The 23,400-nt window shown below is 42.3% G+C and overlaps 1 protein-coding gene across 5 annotated transcripts in view; it reads right to left on the bottom strand.

Annotated features, from left to right (window-relative positions):
* The window catches only part of EFCC1 (EF-hand and coiled-coil domain containing 1), an 85,175-nt gene that overhangs the window by 24,759 nt on the left and 37,016 nt on the right, over positions 1–23,400 (bottom strand). For all 5 annotated transcript variants that reach the window (XR_013229043.1, XM_077325637.1, XM_077325638.1 and 2 more), the window contains exon 3: positions 1,724–1,866. Coding sequence is in view for 4 of the 5 variants with exons in the window: in XM_077325637.1 (XP_077181752.1) it covers positions 1,724–1,866 (143 nt within the window). In the remaining variant the exon portion in view is untranslated. The remainder of the gene's footprint in view (positions 1–1,723; positions 1,867–23,400) is intronic.

Below are 23,400 nucleotides of genomic sequence, written 5' to 3'. Positions count from 1 at the left end.
TCCTAAGCCCGCTTGTGTGGAGGGACAGCATAAAATAATAAACAAGCACACCAGAAATAGCACCAAGTCAGTAAAACATATAAAAAGAGACCAAACAGGTTTTGACAAAGTATTCCTCAGTAATCCACTCTCTCAAAATCACAACACAACTAGTCCCAGTGTCAAAGGAGGCACCTATCTGCAAATTCTATGTTTTATTCTAACACATATTTTTTCACAGTAAAGAGTGCCTGTCTTTTATCTTTTCTGAAAATCTGTTTTGGTCCTGGAATTAACAGAAGAAAGAATGCACAAGGCAGGCTGATATGTTTCAGATCTTGAGTGATCAGACTTTGAGAGTGCCCTACCTTCTCACACCCAGTGAGTTGGATCCAGGCTAAATTTTACAAGAATAGAATGGACCTTTTCTGTCTCCCCCTGCCCACAGCAGCACCCTGATCTCCATGAAATGTTGCTCCTGGGAGATAGGAAACTTCCCATGATGACATGAGGCAAATCTGAACAAGGGAGGATAAACTGGTAGATATGACCAGTGTCATCTGGATCCTCCATAACTCAGACAAGGTTCCTTAAAGTCTCCTTAAAGTCAGAGAGATGTGAGACCCCAACGTACGTTACACAGTTCCCTAGTTTTCTGTAAATTAGTGCCCCTTGCTATTTATCCTTTCCTTTTCATAAATAAATCTCTTTGCATTCTAAGCAAGCATGAGATATGACTGGACCACAGTCCAGGAAGCACCACACATGGAATTGTGCCTAAACTTCAAAGCTGACAGTGCTACAGAAATCTCATACACATGTTTGCAAATATAAATTCAAGCTATGGCTCCCCAGTTGCAGTCTCAAATAAGATTTCTAAAATCCCTGAATAAAAAAGAAAGGTAGAAGGTTTTGTCCCAGCAGCCATCTGTTCTTTTTGTGGCAGATCAAGATATTTGCAGCAGGCTCCAGAGGAATAGAACAGAAAGGGTATGTGTGTGTGTGTTAGAGAGAGAGAGAGAGAGAGAGAGAGATGTAGGTGGAGGTAAAGCCTTTATACAGATCTGGAATAATGCTGATCAGAAACAGGGCTGTGAAACCTGCTGGCATTAGTAGGATGTTGCATTCCATTGCGTGCAGTCCTATCAGAGACTACGCACAGACCATCAGTGTTCCAGGCCACGCCTGATTCAGCCGTTCCAGAAATGGAAATGCTGGAGGACAAAGTGATTTTCTAGGGAGTTTTCCATATGGAAAATTACTATTAAATGTTCTCCTGGAGCAGACAGTGGTTGAAATTCAGAGCTGAGTTTTTAAAGAAATGTAACATATCATACTAACAAGCCGGAAGAAATGCACTAGAAGTAAATTGTCCCAATTAAGTCTCTCTACGAAGACATTTATGTCAGTTTGTTCAAAAGCTGGTACACCCATGGAATATCTGTCTCTCGGAGGCTGCTCTCAGTTGTCCCCTGAGGCAGCTGCCTTTCATGAGCAAGCACAGTAGCTCAATCACATGATAAGTATCCTATGTGAACAGCTTGTATGGTAGTGGCTACAGGGAGCCATTTACAGGAGCCTCCATACGGAGGCTGTCTTTTATTATTCTTTAGATGAGACTATTAAAAACACATTCAAGAGGGTGTCAATGGACTTTTCTGCCTTCAGTCTCCCACTGGCATTGAGAGGTTTCTGTCAAGAATGAAATGAGTGCTGAGGGACTGTGCTGGTGCCTTCTCCCTACCATTCTCTGGTGCTCCCGCTCCACCAGTGGGTGAACTTCTGTCTTGCTGAACAATCAATGAGGAGTATCGCCCATTCACTGCTGGACCGGCCTTCTGCCTCAAGCTGCCTGGTATTGGAATCTGGACTTTCAAGACCTCTGACCTGGAAAAAAAGCAAACAACAGCAGACATCAAAAGCAGAACAAAACAAAAACAATTAAATAAGCCAACATGCAAAGTTTAAGAACCCAGTGTGGGGGACTCTAGGGCCTCAGAGGGACCCAGAAACACATGAAGGAGCCTTATACTGAATCAGCCCATCTGACAACAGCTCTCCAGAGTCTCAGGCAGGTCTTTCACATCATCTGCTGCCTGAAGGCAATGGCAAAGCACCTCTGTGAATCTCTCCCCTTGAAAGTCCTGTGGGCTCACCACGAGTCAGCTACGATTTGACTTTCCATAGACACCACCCGACACTTTTAACTGGAGACGCCATTGGTTGAAACAGGGACCTTCAGTGTTGCCAAACTTATACTCCCCCACTGAGCCACAACCCCCCCCCCCAAATGTGGCAGCCTTATCTGATTTTTGACAACATTTGCTCTGGTAGTGCCCATGCTTGTTCAGTCTACTTTTAATACTATGTCACATCCTGATTTGTACTTTACTTCTGGGGGTTTTGATGACTAGATTATTAACATTCTAAGTAGGCTCTGAGCCATTCTGGGATATAGAAATTTAATAAATAATAATATTAATAGTAACATGATTAGTTGCACAAATGTTCCTTTCGAACTGGGCGATTGCCCTGCAGCCTTCTTTTCCAACTCTTTTTCTTTTACCCGTTTGTCTGAGTATAGGCAGGACCAAGGCATGGTATAATACAGCCCAATCTCATCAGATCCTGAGAGCTAAGCAAGGTCAGTACTTGGAAGAGAGGCCACCAAGGAAGACTTTGTAGAAGAAGGCAATGGTAAACTTTAAAGCAAGTGCTTTAATCACTTGCCTTGAAAGCCCTACGCAGTCATCATAAGTTAGCTGCAACATGATAGCACTTGATACACACACATTTGCATCTGTAGCAGTCTAAAAATGTTCTTACAACTTATGTTCTCCTTTCCTTCCCCTATATTTTGAACACCCCTAGTACTTCTATAGCTCTTTATTGAAAATATGCATCTTTTCAGTCCCTACCACTAATTTTGCATTCCCTGACAAAATTAGCAGAGCATTTCTAGGAGGGGTGGGGGTGGCAGTGATGCATTGATCTAATACAGCCTTTCTCAACTTTTTTTTACCATTGAAAACCCTCTGAAATACTCTTCAGACTTTGAGAAACCCCAGAAGTGGCTTGTTCATACAGAATATGATTGAGAAGCATAGCTGTGTACATGTCCACCTGGGACCCCTTCCCTTCCCACCAGGCCCATTACTGGCCATTTGGGGAAGGGAGGCAGGTCATAGATAGTCATGTCATTTAATAAATGTTTAACACATTTTAAAAGATATATGAAAAGTTAATTAACTCCCATTCAGGAAACCCTCCCAGGGACATCAAGAAACCCCAGGGTTTCACAAAACCCTGGTTGAAAAAGCCTGATCTAATAAGAATCATAGAATCATTGAATTATAGAGTTGGAAGGGACTTCATGGGTCATCTAGTCCAACCCCATGCACTATGCAGGACACTCACAACCCTATTGCTCATCCACTGTAACCTGCCACCCCCTTGATCCTTCACAGAATCAGCCTCTCCATCAGATGGCCTCTGTTTCAAAATGTTCAAAGATGGAGGAGGAAGCCTGTTCCACTGAGGAACCGCTTTGTCAGTGGAACACAAACACTTTCCCAGCAAAGCAAACAACAACTTAATTATCCTGTGATGGAAAATGCATATATTTTCAATATCATATCACAACTTCAAATCTGAACACTATGGAACCCTTTATAATGGATTGCAAAATCTGGTTTTGCATGAAAAAATACAGATTAAGGTTTACAGATGCCAGCATAGAAATCGCTTCTAACAGAGGCACTTGAACATTTGTACATTTTAATGGTTCTGGATGATAGCTGTAGTTTTCACACCAGGGATTCCGGCGATAATCTAGTTTAATGTCCTTCATGTGCTCAAGGTCTTAATGAAAAGTAATCCTTAATTAAAAGTAATCCTTCCCACAAAACGCAGATAACTTTGTTAGGATTTGGCAACTCTGACTACAGTTAATAAAGCGGATCCAAGTGTGTGTGTGGGAGGGAACTGAAACAACATTCTACACTTTCCTTTCTTTAAGGTTTCACATGACTTGAAGCTGATTTCAAATGACAGCTGTAATATAAATAGCTACCTTCTGACTTGAGAATTACTTCAGAAGAACATGGGTTGGGGTCAAGAAACTATATAGACAGGGATGTCTTCTTTGTCCTTTAAGAGCATATCGGTTGACACCCCATGAACTTAGATTTGCATAGGTCAATCTTCATTTTGCAGCCTGTGCCAAGCATCCAAAACATATTTGTCAAGGCCCTGATGAGCCAGCATACAATGCTGGTTGGCTGTGTTCTGCTTGGAGGGTGAAAGAGTATGCTGGCTGGCTGCAAAGAAAAAGATGCGTTCTGGAGAGGAAAGGGCATTTCCGCGCATCTGTAAAAATAGCGTTATGCCAGCTGAATGGTGTAACGCTAAATATAATTGTGCTTCCCAGCCCCTCCTCATCTTTTTCCTGTCTCGCTCTTCTCTGCCACCTTACTGCACTTCTCACCCTCCACATCGCCTGTTTGAAATTGCGGAAGAGAGCAATGCGGTTTATATGTGACTCTCTTCTGCCTGTCAATTATAGACCAGGCAGCCAATCCCCTTTCTTCAAGCTTTAAAGGTCCCATAATACCTGCTATTTTTTAAAAAATGCATACTTCTCTGTTACTGTGCCTATGCATCTAATCATAGATGCATAGCGCTTCTTGACTCTCAAGTCTTGTTAATTTTGATAATTAATCTCATTCTTGATTTGGGGGAGGTGGAGCTTTAGAGAGGCATGCTTTGTGCTACAGTTCTTTCTGGCATGACCTGCACACTCATCTGCCTATTAGTTACTCCATGATTTTAGATATTTCTAAAAAGACATCCCCGTCCCCAGGAGAGGGGGGTGGGAGCGAGGGCAGGACGAGGCAGACGCCTTTCATGCGTTTTAGCCCCCATAACTTTCCTCCACTGGTTGCCTGCTGGTTGCTGTCCATTTGGTAGCCCTACATAGGCTGGTGAATCCACTTTTGGGGATTCACCAACTAGCGCTTTAAAATGGAGGATGTAGCCGGCCGATAACTGCCCAGACGCTGCATGTTGACAACATCATATGGAGGGGACGGAATATAACGACAATGAAAGGTAAGCATTTCACTATTTTTAATGGGTGCAGAAATCCCCAAAGGACCCAAATTTTTACTCTGATGTGGACTCCTAGGGCTTGCTGCAAATCCACGAAGTAAGCAGGTGTCATTTTCTAACAAACAAATGTTGTAGGTATTAATTTCATAATCATACAGTAAACCTTATAAGGCGTATAAAGGGTCCTCAACTGTTTTGAGCCAGCAGGCACCTTTGGAATTTTGCCACAGGCTGGTGGGTACAACCTCAAAATGGCAAAAGGAAGAACTGCCCATAAAATGTCAGGGAGAAAAATGCTATAACTCAAATAGTAACTCTTAAACATTTGACCTTATTGCTAGAATCACTATGGCAGTCACTATGACTGCTATTGCAGCGGAAGGTAATTGCCTTAAATCTGTGTGCTCCCCAAGGCCCAGTCCGGCCTCTACCACTACCATTCCAAATGTCTGAACTAGGCTGTTGTTCTTATACAAGCCAGGTTTATCAAAAACAGAGACAAAGAAGTTACTTTTTTAGCAACTAGTCCCAGGCAAGGCACCATTTTCCTGTCTCTGAAAATTCCCAGTCTTTTTTAAAGGGTAGATTGCAGAAGAGAAACTATTAATCTATTTATAATTTATCAGTAACAGCTTTCGCTGTTAAAATATTTGAGCAGGGCCCTAGTGGGCGGAGACTGTCCAGACTTCATTTTTGGTCAGTGGGCCAATCAGGACTACACAGCACATCCTGATTGGCCCGGCCCCACTGACACCCACCCCCAACAACCCAGCAAGGGGCAATCTGGCGTGATCACCACCAGTTTGTCCCTGACTGCCGTTTGGAGAGGAGGTAAGTGGGGCTGCTGGGGGGGGGCACAGTTCCTGCCCACCCTCCCCCCTGGGCTGCAAAGGCCTGGAATGGCCTGTCCAAGTGACAGCAGCCATTTTTGCAAAAACGGGCGCCAAGCGTTGCACAGGCTGCACCAGACCTTTGCGGCCCAGGGGGGAAGGGTGGATGGGGGTCTGCCTGGCATGGCCTGCCCAAGCCTCAGCAGGCTGCAAAAGCATCTTGGGGCAGGCATGGGGAGCGCCGGTGGGGACTCCACAACCCTTGCCAAGCTGTTTCAGGGTGGCGTGAAGAGCCCCAGAGTCCCTGCCAGCACTCTCCCTAGCCACCCCAACAAGCCTCTCCCAGCCCTCCACAGCTCTCCCAGAGCCCACCCTCCATGCATGCTAGCACCCACTGTATTACTAGCTACAATGGGCTTTAATTCTAGTTTATTTATAATTATACTTTTAGGCTGCTGCTCCCGGGCCTGCCAGCTGGTGGCAGCTAACAACAATAAAAGAACAGTTCCCATAGTCCCAGGCAAACCAATCCCTGGTCCCCCACCCCCAACTGCCCGAGGAAGGGAAAGATCTATCAGTCTGGTCTCAACCAAAAGCCTGGCAGAAGAGCTCCATCTTGCAGGCCCTGTGGAACTGTGTTAGCTGCAACACAGCCCTTAGCTGTGTTAGTCTATAGCAACAAAAACTGAGCAGGGGTCTACTGGCATCTTAATGACTGATTAGGTTTATTCTGGCATGATTTTTTTGTACATTAGAGTTGATTCCACCAGATGCATGGAATGCCCTTCCAGCATTTTGTTTCAGGTGTAAAAATGTCTACAGAAAACTGTATATTTCATCAAACCTTTATCTCCCTTTCAAACAGGGGCTTGGCTCTTTTTCATTAGTATTCCTAAAACATCACATAAATGTTGAAGAAGACTGAATAAGCAGCATATCTGTGAGCAGCAAAGATCAGAGGGGAGACTAGCTCCGAGGCAGCCTGGGAAATGTGTCTCCACCACACAGTATGGCAAGGTTTCCATAGAGACAGTCAAACAGATCACATTCATTTTAAGGCTTTTGTACTGAGGATAATGAGAAGCTTGAAAAAGGGGGAAATCCAGAAGTAGCCTGCAAAATGTTGATCCCCAAAGTAATGTCCATGACTACCTGGCTTTTAATTAAGATTATTCTTACTATCACTGGAATTTTTAACTGTGTTGCAAGACCTGTATCACTAAAGCGAAACTATTTCAATGTGCACTATAAACCTGTGAGGATAAAAAGTACATTTCTAGCCATGCATTGCATATGTGTTTATGGAGGAGTCACGCTTGAAACCTCCCTTTTCAGACATCTTAAGAAACCTTAAGTGCCAACTCTAGGGACAGATATGAAGAGATTATGGTCTCCAAAACTCTTCACATGAGGGCTTTCTAGAAGCATCTGCTGAGCCCCTGCTTGAGCAGGAAGCTGGACTTTTGATCTCATGCAGCAAAACAGTTCTTGTGCAGGGAACTACAGGTCCCCATGCAAAGAGTCCCACAGATGAAACTGAAATATCGTCTTATGAAAAAAAATACATGAAATATCCAACCCTGTAGGCTTCAAGGTGGCCTGGGAAAGAGTATTTTGTTGCTCTCATACCAGCCCTGTACCTTTGAAGAACAGGCTACATATAAAACAATACATAATAGAACATTAATTTAGTAGCCCAGTTGATCTGGCCATATGCCACAGTAACCCTGCAGCCAGAGTACTATAATGCTTTCTATATTGGTCTGCCATTGAAAACCACTCAGAAACGCAAGCTAGTATCAAACACCACAGCTTGATTACTACTGGGAACTAGATGGAGTCTGTCCCTAGACTGCAGTCACTCTACTGGCCACTGATTAGTTTCCAGAGTCAATGCAAGGCACTGGTTATCACCTGCAATGGCTGCCATGGCCTAGGACCCCGATATCTGCAAGAATGCCTCCCTCAGTGGACCCCATTGCCTGCATCTGAGCTAAGCCTTCTGGAGGTGCCATTCTGTAAAGTGGAAACAACAACTGCCCATAGCCAAGCAATCTCTGTTGCATCCCCATATGGTAGCATGGCCTGCATGACAAGGTAAGGAAGACTCCCATGTTCATATTGGTCAGCTGAATGCATCAAATCGTTCAGGAAGGCATTCTTATAAAGTGAACGATGCCAGGGTTAATGGCTGTGGAATTTAAAGCCTTGTATATACTATGCTCAAGAGCCTCTTGTGGCGCAGAGTGGTAAGGCAGCACTCTGAAAGCTTTGCCCATGAGGCTGGGAGTTCAATCCCAGCAGCCGGTTCAAGGTTGACTCAGCCTTCCATACTTCCGAGGTCGGTAAAATGAGTACCCAGCTTGCTGGGGGGTAAACGGTAATGACTGGGGAAGGCACTGGCAAACCACCCTGTATTGAGTCTGCCATGAAAACGCTAGAGGGCGTCACCCCAAGGGTCAGACATGACCCAGTGCTTGCACAGGGGATACCTTTACCATTACCTATATACTATGCTATGTTAATTGCAGTGCTCTCTAATCCCCTTTTCACGGTATCTAATAGAAGGCTTCATCCTGACTTGGATGGCCCAGGCTAGCCTGATCTCTTCAGATCTCAGAAGGTAAGGAGGGTTGGCCTTGGTTAGCACTTGGATGGGAGACAGCCAAGGAATGCTAGGGTTGTGACATGGAGGCAGGCAATGGCAAACCATCACTTTTAGTCTTGCTTTGAAAATTCTATGGGAACACAACTAGTCGGCTGTGGCTTTATGCCACTTTTCGCCATTACCTTGTTGTCCAATCTTGCAACTCCTGTTTTGCTGTCTAGAGTATATAGCAGGCTTTCTCAAACAGGGTTTAATGAAATCACGGGGTTTCTTGACCGCCCTGGGAGGGTTTCATGAATGGGTGTGAGTTAATTAATTTTTACACGCTCACTTGCTATTACTTTAAAAAAAATTTTAATTTGTTAAACATTTATTGAGTGATATGACCATATATGGTCATGTCAGCCTGCCCGCCCCCCTCAAAATGGCCAATGATGGGCCTGGAGGGGGTGGGAAGGGGCCTCAGGTGGGCAAAACAGCTATGTTTGTCAACCAAATTCTGCATGATTGCACTACTTCGGGTGGTTCTCAAAGCCTGAAGAATGTTTCAGGGGGTTCTCAATAGTAAAAAGGTTGAGAAAGACTGGTATGTTGGGTTTGCAGTGCAATGATCTCTAATTCTCTGTTGGGGTGTATGTGTGTCATGTTCTTATTGCATTGTTTTTAGTCACAATCAGCCTTGAGTCACAGCCAGAAAGGAGATCTAGAAGTGAAGTAAATAAAATATTAAAAAAAAAATACTGCCCCAACCAGAGTAAGGTTTTACCCAAACGACTGTGCAAGGATATGTGGATAACTTCTAGCCAAAGGAAAATTTTAGATTTAGTCAATCACTTATCCTTGCTAAACATTGATCAGTTTCAAAGTTGAAGCCTGTACTGGAGTCTGAATAGGCAGGCATCTTTTGAGAGAGATTGGGGGATGGGGAGGTAGGGGGAGCAGATTTGGGGTTTGTTCTTTTATTTTTGATTTCAAAATGAAAATATTTTAAATATCATTGTAAGCTGCCTTGAGGCCCAAGGGAGGGCAGAATATACATGTTTTAATAAATAAAATAATAAGCAAAAACAATTGTAACCTCTATTAAAAATAGAGCCAGAGAAACATTTTTGAAGATTCCCAAAGTTGGCCTTGTTCTCCAGCAGCAATAGTTAACACATTCTGCAGACAAACTACAGCTGGTCTATATGCATTCCTATGGAGGACCCTTATTGGATAACTCATTCTACCCGTATCATGTTGCTTTTTCACCTTTTTATTTCTTGTGAGTCCTTTTCTCCACTTTCTCTGACTATAGAAATGGTGATTTAAAAAGAGTCAACTAACATTTCCCATAGAAAAAAACAAGGCTTTAAAGCATTACTTGGAAAAGTATGAATACTTTTAAGCCTATCTTTTTAGACTGCTTCATAAAATATTCTTAAATTGTAATATTCGACCTGTAAATATAATGCAGGCATTTTGAGTCCTATGGACAGCATTGACTTCGATAGTAATAATAGTCAAGGCATCCTTTCTGTTAATGGCCACCTCCTTTCAAAAAGCGCTCTTGGGTAAATAAGAAAAATGACATTCTTAACTGCAGCTTTCTTCTGTAACAGAATCACATTATCTGTATTCCGGGGGGGGGGGGATCTCTTCTCTCATTGTTGCAAATAGCAACAGTAGGAAGGAACTTCTTTTGGGATATGCCTAGCTTCAGCTATTAGAATTAAGAATTTTATAAACAGAAGCCCACAAGAAGAAGAAGAAGAGTTGGTTCTTATATGCCGCTTTTCCCTACCCAAAGGAGGCTCAAAGCGGCTTACAGTCGCCTTCCCATTCCTCTCCCCACAACAGACACCCTGTGTGGTGGGTGAGGCTGAGAGAGCCCTGATATCACTGCTCGGTCAGAACAGTTTTATCAGTGCTGTGGCAAGCCCAAGGTCACCCAGCTGGTTGCATGTGGGGGAGCGCAGAATCGAACCTGGCATGCCAGATTAGAAGTCCGCACTCCTAACCACTACACCAAACACAGAGGTAGAGATAAGATGAATGGTTTGAACATTTCTCTACCATCAGACAAATATCTCTCTACAAACTCTGAAAAAGTGGTACAGGCCATTTCCCCCCAACACAGATGACTTTATTTTTAAAAAATTGGCACATGTATTTCATTATTTTGCTATAGCATTGTAGCAAGAGGTATGGCAGATTCTCCAGATTCTAAATTTTCATTTTAAAAGGAAAGTAAGCCTTGCGGATAGGGTTACCAGCTCTGGGGTGGGGAAATCCTGGAGATTTTGGATGTTGCAGGGTTTGGAAGGAGGAGTGACTTCAATGAGATATGCCAGGCGGTCTGCCTTCGAAACAATCTCCAGCCACTACCTGGAGGTTGGCAACCCTACTTGCAGAACTGTAAGTAAAAAGGGGTATCTTCATAAGGAAAGCAATTAAAGACAATTTTATTTAATGAAAGTTAGTAATTCAGAGAAACTGTTAGACCTATAGTTACAACAATATATCAATATAACGACATTCTAGTATATATATATATTTTAAAATGGTCAAATGGTACATGGGGTTGTGGCCACTTCTGGGGACTTGGCAAAGAAACTGTGAGAAAACTCACCATGTGGAAGTCCCACTGCCAGCAATGGGAAGGCCACATGGACACCAAATTGGATGAACTATCAGATGGGATGACCAATGATGCAAAAAGCTCAAGATGTAACAGTTAGTAGAAACCACTTATTTGATTAACTGTCCTTATGAAGAACAGAATTATCAAACATGGAGAATTATTTGAACATTTATATGTTGTTGTACCATGTTGTATTCTTGGATATTTTTCTACTTCACATTTTGTACACACAATTATTTCCAATCTTAAAAAATAAATCTTCTAGGATATGAAAAGCTCTCAGGCAATGCCTTGTTTACCTCCTCCACAGCCCCTTAACTGCCACTGGCTACTGTCAACATTGTGAACTCCAAAGTATCTTTAGTCCTCATCATGATCTGGAGAGTTTTTTTTTTCCTTGTGGTTAATTTATAAAGTCATAGTTTTCTGCATGCCTGAAGAGTTCCCAAGTATGTAGCAATTCCTTGTCTGCTGGTGGACTGGTCTGGCTGCTTTCATGATTGGAATTGGTGGTGTTGGTGGGGACATGTTAATATTGGAACAAATGATTCTCCCCCAATAGCTGTTGCTTGTTTACTACTAGAGACCCATGCATTCTGGACTCAGATGGGCCAAATGTGTCAGCTTGATATAGCATACTTTGAGAACATCTGTTTGCTCCTATTTTACACGGTCACTTGCTATTACTTCACTCCCCTCTAGGCGTCACTGCTATTACTTTTATGAAGTCCCAGTGAATTGCTTCAATGGATTTTAAATGTCCTGATAAATGTGACTACACAGAATAAGAATTAGGAACTCCAAAAACATCTTACTGTGAGAGACCGGGAAATCTGCCATCAGATAGTGCAGTCATATACAAATTAGGTCTCATAATCTCAATACAGTAATTTATGAGTATATTCTTCTTTGTAACCAAAACCTAAAGTTAATATTTAAAATGCAGCATCTTGTCTCTGAACAGTCATAGCTGAGTGCACCTAAATTGTCTGAGGCATATTGTTCAGATAATAAAATACACCATAAAGGTAAATCAGGATTTTCAGTCTTTACCAGCTAAACAATTTCTTTCCATTTCAGTTAGTCAAGTAACATATCACATACACTTGATCAGAGAAGATACTTTTACTATAAAGTCATGGTAATTTTTAATGAAGTCTCCTGCTGCTTCTAATACACAAATCACTGGATAAGAAAAATCTGTCAGTCTTTAACATACACTATGATATAAAACTGCAGGCTACTCTGAGTTACTCCACAGTACCAGATGCATATACACTCATAGCTTAATTCTGCAACACAATGGCTGCTGCTATCTCAAATCAGAACTATGAATAACTGGTACTGTCTCTTTTCTCCTTTGATTATACCTACATGAGGGTTGGGGGTGATCAAAATATAAGAATGAGAACTCTTTTTAAAAAAAATAAGAGCTTTGTGTGACACTAATAAAAACACACTGTCAATAAAGCAATAATAACCTAATTATCCTGTGATGAAAGAAGAATACAAGAAAATTTACTTCAAGATAACATTGACTGATTATGGCCAATAATCCTTAATTAGGTATTATTTTAAATAAACACTAATAACGGAATATGTTACTGAGTTGAGAAGCTGTCAATACTGTTGCCAGCTTCCAGGAGAGCCCAAGGGTTCTCTGGGAATCATTTCCATACCATAGAGGTCAGTTCCACTGGGGAGAATGGCGACAGTGATGGGTAGACTATATGGTATTATTCCCTGCTGAAGTCCCGCCCCCAAAACCAGGGTTCAGCCCCAAATCTCCGTGAATTTCTCAACCTGAAATTGACAAACCTATTTGTCATTGGCCATCTAGTGAAGTGTCCTATAGGTTGTGGTACCAATTAACCATAAAATGATCAATACAGTGACCCACCTCCTCAGTCAGATGAAGTAAGTGCCAAATTTCATTTGGCTGTTGAAGAGACCTGAGCACAGATTTCAACTCCAAAACATAACACTCCTTCCTGACATTTCACGATTGTCTTTATCAGGGGATATGTGGGGGGTGTAGGAGATTGGCCACTGTTTTGAGAGAATATAGTAACATTTTACTATATACTCTCAAAATAGTGGAGAATCTCCTACACCCCCCACATATCCCCTGACAAAACCAATAGCAAAACATCTGGAAGGGGTGCTAGGAGGATATAGTTTTGTTCAGAACTAAACTTTGTACAAGCTTATTTTCTTTGATGTGAAACATTACTAAACTTGTTTTGAGATAACAAAAACCATGTGTCTTAATTATAATTAATCTCCAAGTGGGGCCTGGAGAACTGCTGGAATTGCAGCTGATCTCCTGACCACAGAGATCAGTTTCCCTGGAGAAAACAATGGCCTCAGAGGCTGGGTCAATGGCATTATAACCTGCTGCAGTCCCTCTTCTGCCTAAATCCCTCCCTCCCCAGGATACAGTCCTAAATCTCTGGTGATTTCTCCACTAAGATTTCACAACTCTAAGGGCCATTCCGCACCCAGAAAATGTAGTGAAAGGATTACCTCTTGCAGACACTTTTTTTTACATTTTATATGACGTCGTCAGCATCCAGCATTCCAGCAGCAAGCCAGCAGCTACATCCTACATTTTAAAATGCTAGCTGGGGAATTGACAAAAGTGAATTCCCCTAACTATATTGTGCAAGTGGGAGGAGAGCAACCAGCAACCACTAACGAAATGACTGTGCGTAACCAAAGTGGCCAGAAGTAGCATGATCTTCATATCCAGTGCCCACTCCTGTGCCCGCCTCCCTTTCCCTTCTCCCTGGAACAGGGCTTTTTTTTTTGCAGGAAGCTGCCTGGAGCAATGAATACACGTTGCTCCTTAGAGGCAGAACAAAAAAAATTCCCACCCACCAGTTAGCACACAAAGCATGCCCTCAATCTCCTCCCCCCAAAAAAATTGGGAAAAAAATTACTTCTGTTCATCTTCAAGTGTTGAACTTCCAAAATGGGCTGGCTAAACTATGCACTGATTGGCTGGGTGCCATGATTGACAGGCAGGGGGAGACTTGCTGGTATTGCGAGTCCCTCTCCACAGCCATTTTAATCAGCCATGCGGCGTGCCTGGAAGCATCAGAAAGTGGGAGAAGAAAGTGAAAGAGCGAGGAGATGAGAAATGGCGGGGGCGCACGTTTTTTTATAGTGTTAAGCAATTGTAAGTTTTTAGAGGTGCAGAATGGCCCTAAGTGACCAATAAATATGAATTAGCCATTTTGCAGTGAAACTGGTCTGTATTTACTGGTCTTCTCATTGTGAAATCTTTCATAGGAGTCTGAGGAACAACATGATTCCCCAGAAACCGGTTTGTAATCCACTAAACCAGCTGATGGCTTTTCAGGACTGCAATTATATGTTCCTGCTATGGTAGCTTAATCCCAAACTACAGGCATCTGCCTTCTTTATACTGCAATATTCATGCTGAATTGCTTTTCCAGTATAAATCTTCATATGCCCCAAGCAGTTAACATAAGGGTCTGTAAACATTGCTTACTCGTTCCTTGGTTCTCATTTTTCTTCCATCCACATAGTTTTGTTTCATCAGTAAATGCAGCTGTCCTGTTGTTCATCTTTTCTCAGGGATAAAACAGAATTGCAAACATACCCTTAGGACTATGTGGTGATGATAAACATAAACTAGAGCTATTTGTTATCTTCTCAGGCACACTCCAATATGGAATCTTTCCCCCTCCACATCATATTTTGGCTTCCTCGAGCAATGAAATATCTATACTGGGAGGAAACCTCTCAAGCTTATGAAACATATTCCAAGAGGGTATTCTTCAGTGATCTTCCCTGGGGGAGTAACATTTTCCTCTTTCCCCACAAATGACCTACATCATACCAGTGTCCCTTGACTCTTTTTTTTTTTGCTCTGCAGCCTTAAAAAGCCCAAATATCAGTCCCGTACCAGCTAACCATTATTGTATCAATTTAGTAGTATGATTGTTTATCATTTCTCTAATATTTTGATTGGGCAGAATGCTTTGCAATCCTTCTCTCATTCACCTTTCATCTGTCCCTGGCAATTAATGCAAGCAGAGAGATACCTGTTAATCAGGAGAAAAGCAGGATATGTCTCCAAATTTTAAACATTCTTAGTACCATAAGATAGTATTTGTTTTCTGTAGAAACTTGATTTAATAAAGAAACTTGATTTAATAATTAAGCCACTGTGAATCACGTACAAAAGGGGTGAGGGAGACAAGAGCAGAATATATTTTAATATAGTGTTCATTTTCAGCCTGGTTTTAAAATATCCCTTTATCCAGCTAAAGTACAAATCCTTTCAAGAGTTAAATTTATCCAGATTCTGTAGAGTCTAGCAGACTACCAGAAACGGATGATAAAACATGTAGGCAATATCTTGTCTCATGATTTTGTTTCTTCCACGAGTTCAAAACAGGAAAGTTATAACTGGAAATCAACAATTTGAATAGGTAAAAAAACCCCAAAACTTTATATTTAAAAACCTCTCAAAATACTTGATTTGATTGACAGATTAAATCTAACTAGTACCTGGACTGACACAAGGAATGAAATGTAGATGAGATAGGGCAGGTTGCTCTGGAAGACTGTTATATCACTTATCTGAACTTAGTTGCCTGGGTAGGAAATATACATAAATATCTCAAGATTAAGACACACCCTCTACAGTAAACCCTAAAAAGGTACCCAAAGCTGTTTAATTTTGTATAAAGAAACACAAGCTTCTGGGCAGCAAAAGGTATCTCTTTGTTTTTGACAAAATTAGGAATATTTTTGGGTCATCTGCAATTTGTTGGCAGTCCAGGAACTATTTGCCAATGGGTACAACCAGACAACATGCCGGAGATCCTTTATGGCAGGGGTCATTAACACCCGGGCCGCGGGCCTCTACCAGGCCGCAAAAGCCTTGGCAGCGGCCACACCTCCCTCTCCACACCCCCCCACCCCGCAGCGAGAAGCTCACCAGGCCGCGAGCGAATAGCCTGCTGAAGCGTCCAATTTGCTTGTGGCCCGGCAAGCTTCTCACTGCGGGGAGGGGGGAAGAAGGAGGCATGGATGCCGGCACGCTGGCCGGCGCAAACGCACAAGCATGGAGCTATCATGCATGTATGTTTGCACCTGCTGGGGGTGCAAACGTGCATGCGCAACATTTATGCACAAACGTGCATGTGAAGACCTGTTGCACATGCATGTTTGTGTCCCCGGTGGGCGCAAACGTGCATGCATGACAGCTGCCGTGCATGCACGGCGCCCCGGGCCGCGCTCTCCCCCCAACCCCTGCTAGCAGTCCCCAGCCTTAAAAAGGTTGGGGGCCGCTGCTTTATAGGATGAAATGTGAATGAAAACCCAACTCAAACATGCATTCCACCTTCACACTACTCATTGATGGTAGAATAATTAATAATGTGAACACACTTTTTAGTTTCATGTTTAAAACTAGTTTGCAAATTTTAACTTCTGCAAGTGATAAAAATGTCCCACTAGGAGGTGGAGCAGCAAGTACTTCACGGAAAAGTTTTGTGTCAGCACAGGGAATGGCTTATGTCATTACTCATTTTTGTGTTCATTGAGCAGCTCTTGCTGCAAGTACATTTTCGACAGCACTTGTCAGATGCATTCAAACAGCATGCCCATCTATCCCATCAGCAATACAATCACTGAAAGGCGCTGATATCCAGAAGAGTTTTCACCTTCCTCTGAGACTCTGAACAAGAATACATGATCATCCTGTTTGTCATGGCCACTTTTTCTTGTGACAAGGAAGATCCTCCATATAAACACACCATTTGGCTGTACACCTGAGCCTTTACAAAGAAAGGAGATTTACAGCCATGAGGACCCCATCTCTTTGCCCAGAAACCACTCTATCCATCTGTGTCTTAGCTGCTCAAATAAAGTATGGCAACAAGGCATGGCTGAATTGAAGAGAAGGAAAAAAGATTAGTCCCCTTAGACCAGATGCAAATTATTTTACAGAAGGTCCGGTACCTCTGGCCAGCTCACACCTTTCACTGTTACTGTGAACATTTCACTGGATTTATGAATTATCCTGAATTAATGGTAATGTTGCTATATTTATTAGATGATACTAATAGCCAAAACAATAAGGACCATTCCACATGACTTTAATGTAGCAGAAGGCTTGCAAATTGTAAACGCTACTAATTTGCAGTTCCGCAAGACATCGCACACACTCCTGAAACAGTCCCGCAAAAAGCGATTCGTTGTAGCGCTTAAAGGGTAATCGGGAAAAGTGGATTCACTTTTGCAAACAATCTGCAACACTAGCGAAAAAGACCTGTGCGTTCCCATTGTTGCGGTTCCACCAAAATCCCTCCCCCTGGCTCTCTCCTCCGAACTTCCGGCGAAGCGATCGCCATTTTTTTTTCCGGAGCGAGCAGAAAGCAACGAACCAGCGAGGCTTCATTCACCCAGCAAGGCTTCTCCGGCTACAGTCCCTCCACAGAAGTGCTTTAAAGCTCCCCTAAGTCCCCAAGCACAACACAGCCCCGTTTGCAAGTTCCCTTTATTTTCGGCCGAAAATCGCGCCCGTGCACGGGGGGATTTTTTTTCCACTCGGGGAGCGTGGTAACAATGACTCGCCAGCTCACACGCCAGCGAGATGGGTCTCTACGTTAGGAGGAATCAAGGCATATTCGTTGCAACGTGTGTTTTTCTTTCTTTCTTTCTTTCTTTCTTTCTTTCTTTCTTTCTTTCTTTCTTTCTTTCTTTCTTTCTTTCTTTCTTTCTTTCTTTCTTTCTTTCTTTCTTTCTTTCTTTCTTTCTTTCTTTCTTTTTAAACTGTTCTTAAAGGGAAAGGGGCTTTTTGGGAGCATGATAGCAACCGCCCATTGGCTGTTCCTTTGATTGACGGCCAGGGGCGGGACAAAGCACAGAAAAAATTACTTCCTTTCTAGTGATTTTTGCGAGACCGGAAACCTGTGGGAAACGATTGAAACGCTACTGGATTCCACTACAAAGGCAGGTATGCGTAACGCAGAGATTGCACTTTTGAAAATAGCGTTTCCGCTTTCTGGAACCAATTGGCAACATTGGTCCTTGTGCGGAAAGGCCCTAAAATATGCTGCTTTTTGCAATGTACTCCCTCTTGGTTTCTTACCTCTCCCATGTTAACATGCTCACCCAGCTGTTGAATTCCAACCTGTCATTTATGGAGAACAGAAATCAGAGCTTTCCCAGCTTTCTACAGGAGTTCTACATAAGCAAACTTTATGATCCCCATGAAGTTAGGAAATTAAGAAATAAAGCATTTTGATAACCTTGCAGTTCAAGTATAGTTTTTTTTCCTGTTTTTGAGCAGCTTCCTCAGTGGAAAACAACACTCAGAAAAGGGACCCTGGAGAGAGAGGAAGAAAACCTGAAATAAATACAGTAATTCCAGCTATGGATCACAGGTAATACTTGATATATAACTGAGCAGCCAATAAAATGCACTTTGCAAGATGGCAGAAAGAGAACTGTTTTTTTAATCCTGAAATAATTATCTTTTTGGATTTAAAAACAAAACAAAAAACCCTGAGGGTTAATAATTATAAGCCTGTTCAGTGTCTAGAAGATCAATGGCCTATGAACCCTATTCATCAAGAAGAAGAAGAAGAAGAAGAAGAAGAAGAAGAAGAAGAAGAAGAAGAAGAAGAAGAAGAAGAAGAAGAAGAAGAAGAAGAAGAAGAAGAAGAAGAAGAAGAAGAAGAAGAAGAAGAAGAAGAAGAAGAAGAAGAGTTGGTTCTTATATGCCACTTTTCTCTACCCGAAGGAGGCTCAAAGCGGCTTACAGTCGCCTTCCCATTCCTCTCCCCACAACAGGCACCCTGTGAGGTGGGTGAGGCTGAGAGAGCCCTGATATTTCTGCTCGGTCAGAACAGTTTTATCAGTGCTGGGGCAAGCCCAAGGTCACCCAGCTGGTTGCATGTGGGGGAGCACAGAATCGAACCTGGCATGCCAGATTAGAAGTCCACACTCCTAACCACTACACCAAACTGGCTCAATGAAGTGGGATAGGTGCGGGTGGCAGGCAGATGTGGGGAGGGGGATCACCATAAGTGACATCGTATCTCTTAAGGAATTGCTGGTAAAAGTATGGAAACTGTATGGTAGAACAGACTGGCATTAGTTTTGTGTAACTGACATTATAATGTCATAATGTATCTGGCATAATGCATGATACGGGATGTATCCACCCTTCCATCTGTTATTACATCTGGTAACAACTGGGCATTCAGTGGATGTATTCCATCCCTGACAGTAGCTTGGCTGCCCAATTTTGAACCAGCTTGAATTCCCAGACTGTTTTCAAAGAATTTTAAAGTGCAGGAATATTTGTTTTGCTCAAGTGTATTCCAAAGGCAAATTTTCATGTTTTTCATTTTTATTTTTAAGAACACTATTAACTTGTATCAAAGATTGGTTTGCCAAGCCATTGCATTCGATAAACCAATATTTGACACTGTTGCCTTGGGAACAGCCTCCAAGGCTTCACCTCACCATCCCAATTTCATTTTAGTTGCTCCAAGTACTTACAAAGGTAAGTATACAGCAGAGGGTCGTTATTCTGAGTCTAGTTAACACAAATGTGTACCATCCATTACTGGTGTTATACAGAACACAGAAAGCACATCATTCCTTTCCAGAATATGCCACAAAGAAAAGATAATAATGCAGCCAAAATTCAGCTAGTTAAAATGTATAAATGGGATGAAAATGAAGGAACAAGTTTATACTAGGTGAAAATATTTTAAGTAGGACTCCCAATTATCAGTGATCATTCATTTAAATCCTTTCTTCAAGGGTTCAGGATTGACAGTTAGGATGTGCCATTAGTATGTGGCATCAGCTTCCCATCAAACATGATCAACAAATAAGTCACTTTAAAAGGATATCATATAAACACAAACATGTCACAAGGCATTCCTTGTAAGGAGCTGTCGGTAATCTAAGGCAGCTGTAAAGCTGTCTCCCTAAAGCTACTCTATAAGCATGCAAAAATCTGGTTTCTATCAGAAGGGTCGGAAGGAGAGTGTTTTTTGTTTGTCCTGGCCAGAATTAGGAAATATCAGGATGAATACAGTTCTGTTCCAAGGGGGAAACCATTTGCTAATGTTGCTATGCTTAACTCACATTGAGAACTGTTTGGAAGACACAGTTGGTTACAGATTGACTCAAGTGTGAAAATACACAAAACTAGCAATAAAGTCCATTGCACAAAAAATACAATGGACTCTAGAAAAACTGCTGTTGGTCAAAACTGGCCCTTAGTGCTACACAGACAGAGAAATGCATTCCTCGCCTCAGTCAGTTGCTGTTAGAGGCTCCCTTCACAGCAGGCCTGAAGAAAAGGGTGTGTGGGGAACCCTGAGCAAGAGCTGCCAATAGGAAAAAGGCAGTTCAGTTTCATCAGTGGCTGCTGGATTATAGAGAATATATCATGGACAGAAGATGTATTGCAAGGAGTCACTTGCTGAACTCTCTCTGAATTTTCCAAAACAATAATTTAAACAAATAAAAAGATACAAACTAGTTATTGCCATCTGATTCACATGGAGAGCTTTTATGTAAGCTTATTTTTATGCTTTTGTGTTTTTTGTTGTAGAACTTGTGCTCCTTTTGACAAAGAGTCTTTTTCAGAAAGAGTAATATGATAAATCTGGGTAGGAAAGTCTTGTGTTTGTTAGGTGCAAAGTCGTGTCCGACCCATCACGGCCCCACAGACAATGATCCTCCAGGAGAATATTATAAAATGACCAGTATTAATAAGCCATGGTTGTAAGAACAGGAAAAATATCACTGACAGTACTGATCCTAAATATTTGTGCTGTATTGTGGTACTGTGACACACTAGAAGCATATAGCATTAATGCCATTGCCTACAATATATTATTGTCATACTCAAAATGGGCCAGCTCTAGTGTAGACCAGCGGTTCTGAGCCTTTTTGGTAAGGTAACCTCCAAGTCCAAATTGGCTTTGTACGGTGACCCAGACTGGGCTGGTCTAAGGTTTTTTTGTTGTACTAAGTATACTATGAATTTGGCCCAATCTAGTTCAACATTCCATTTTCAGTGAGTAATCAGATGTTTCTGAGAAACCAATGAACACCGCAGAAAGAGTGCAGCTACTCCACTATGAGCCCTGAACAAGCAATATTTCAACATCCACAGTCTTTGCATGTAGACGTTGCAGTCCAGTTTGACTGCACTCTCCTTCCCTATTACTCCTTCTAATCTTCCCCAAAGAGTCTAAGAAACGCACTCTAGTAACCATCAGGACACATTACACTTTATCAATGTATGCAGTGAAGAAGAAAAAAAGACCAATTAATGTATGACATGGAAGAAACTGTGTCTAGCCTCATACCTTGGGTTACAAAATACAAAGGGGAGCAATGAAAAATGCAAGTGTGACCATTAGATAGGGCTGGCCCACATTTGCATTCAAAGGTTTCACAACCCATTTTGGGTTCTGACCCACAAGGTGAGAAATGTTGATTCAGATGGCTAAATCCTAGCAACTGGTACATTCCATTTGCTTCCTGGAGCAGAAAAAATTAGGATTCTGTCAGACTTTATAGGCAGCAATTCAAAAATACAAGCTGGGTCTCTTGTCCTTGGTTGCTATAAACATGTGATCTCAAGTTTGCAATATGTTTCCTTGAAGAAATGAAACAGTGAGTGATGTACAAGAAAAGCCAGGATTGCTGGGATAAATCAACATTATTTGCCCTTTTAGTTAATTGCAGCTGACTGTCACAGAAATGTTACAATTTTAGTATAGCAGTCTCAGCTATCTACATTCCCAGCAATGTGAAAATCATTTATCAAGGACATTTATAAAACCCAGAAGTACAAAGTAAAATACAGGACTGGATTTTTTTACCAAGAAGGTCTAGAATTTTTCCTTAGAGATAATAACTGATTCCAAAACAAATTGTATCACTGCTGGTTTTAATTATACCATCAAATCTGAGCTGACCCCTGGTGACCCCATAGGAGGGCTTTTAATGTAAGAGATTAATAAATGTAGTTTATCATTGTCTGACTCCGCATAGCAACCCTAGCATTTCTTGTTATTCTCCCATTTAAATACTAGGCAGAATTGACCCTGCTTCGTTTCCAAGACCTGACAAGATCAAGCTAACGTAGGCCATCCAGATCAGGGCTTAGTTATCATACCTTAACCTTTACTGGAAAAAACATAATCATTTAAATCAGTGGTCCCCAACCCCTGGTCCGGGGACCGGGACCAGTCTGTGCATCAGTTGGTACCGGGCCATGGCTCCTCCTCATCATCCTCCACAGTTGCTGCCTTGGGGGCTGCCCTGCCACCTTTGGTGCTCTCCAGCGGTCACCATGGCTGGGGCTCCCCCTTGGTGTGGCACTGTACAGCTGCTGTTGGCAGCGCCCCCCAGCAGGTGGCGGGAGGTCAGGGGCGCTGGAAGGAAAGCAAGCGGAAGGGGGGCTCAGGTGGTGGCAACGTCCCTCGGCAAAAGACTACCTCCCCGGTCCTCAGTAAAATTGTCAAGCGTTGACCGGTCTGCAGTGATAAAAAGGTTAGGGACCATTGATTTAAATAACTATCAGCTTCTGTGATAGGAAGCACTTTAAAAGCCAGTCCCCAAGTGCTGAAGTAACAAGAAAGTGAAGGGTTAATTCTTCACTAAGGTACAGAGCTTGAGTGACAGGCTGCTCCAAGCACTCTGAATGGCCAGCAACAGCTGTGAGAGGTGATATTAGAGTTGTGCGCTAAAGGGAGATTCATTCTGATTGAAATTCTGACAGAACCTGCCTCTAGAGAAGACCTGTCTGTGCCTTAGCTGAGAAACAGTTCTGAGGAGAAATTTTAGTCAAAGAACAGAGTCTTCACTAAAAAGTTGAAAACAGATCTATACAGTCAGGAGAATTGGGATTTTGGGGAGTGATGTGATATTCCCAGATCAGGCCAAAAAGAAGGGAGAGAAATCTTCTAGGAAGAGAAGAGGGATTCTTGCCCAGTTTAAATCCCAACAGCACTTTTAAAATCAGATAAGGCAGAAAAAACGAGAACCATCAAAGGGGACAACAACTGCTTTAAAAACTAGTTTTCCTAATGGATGCCATGTTGGAACCTAGTTCAATCAGCTCTTCATTTAAGTATGAATGTCACTGGGTACTGGATAACACAGAACAAGCAAATCCTTCCAAGGTTGTCTGAACACAACTTCCTTCTTCCTTTCTGAGTGTCTCACAC

Source organism: Paroedura picta, chromosome 3 (assembly GCF_049243985.1).
Source record: "Paroedura picta isolate Pp20150507F chromosome 3, Ppicta_v3.0, whole genome shotgun sequence".
Classification (NCBI taxonomy): Eukaryota; Metazoa; Chordata; class Lepidosauria; order Squamata; family Gekkonidae; genus Paroedura; species Paroedura picta.
This window is presented reverse-complemented; position numbering and strand designations above follow the sequence as displayed.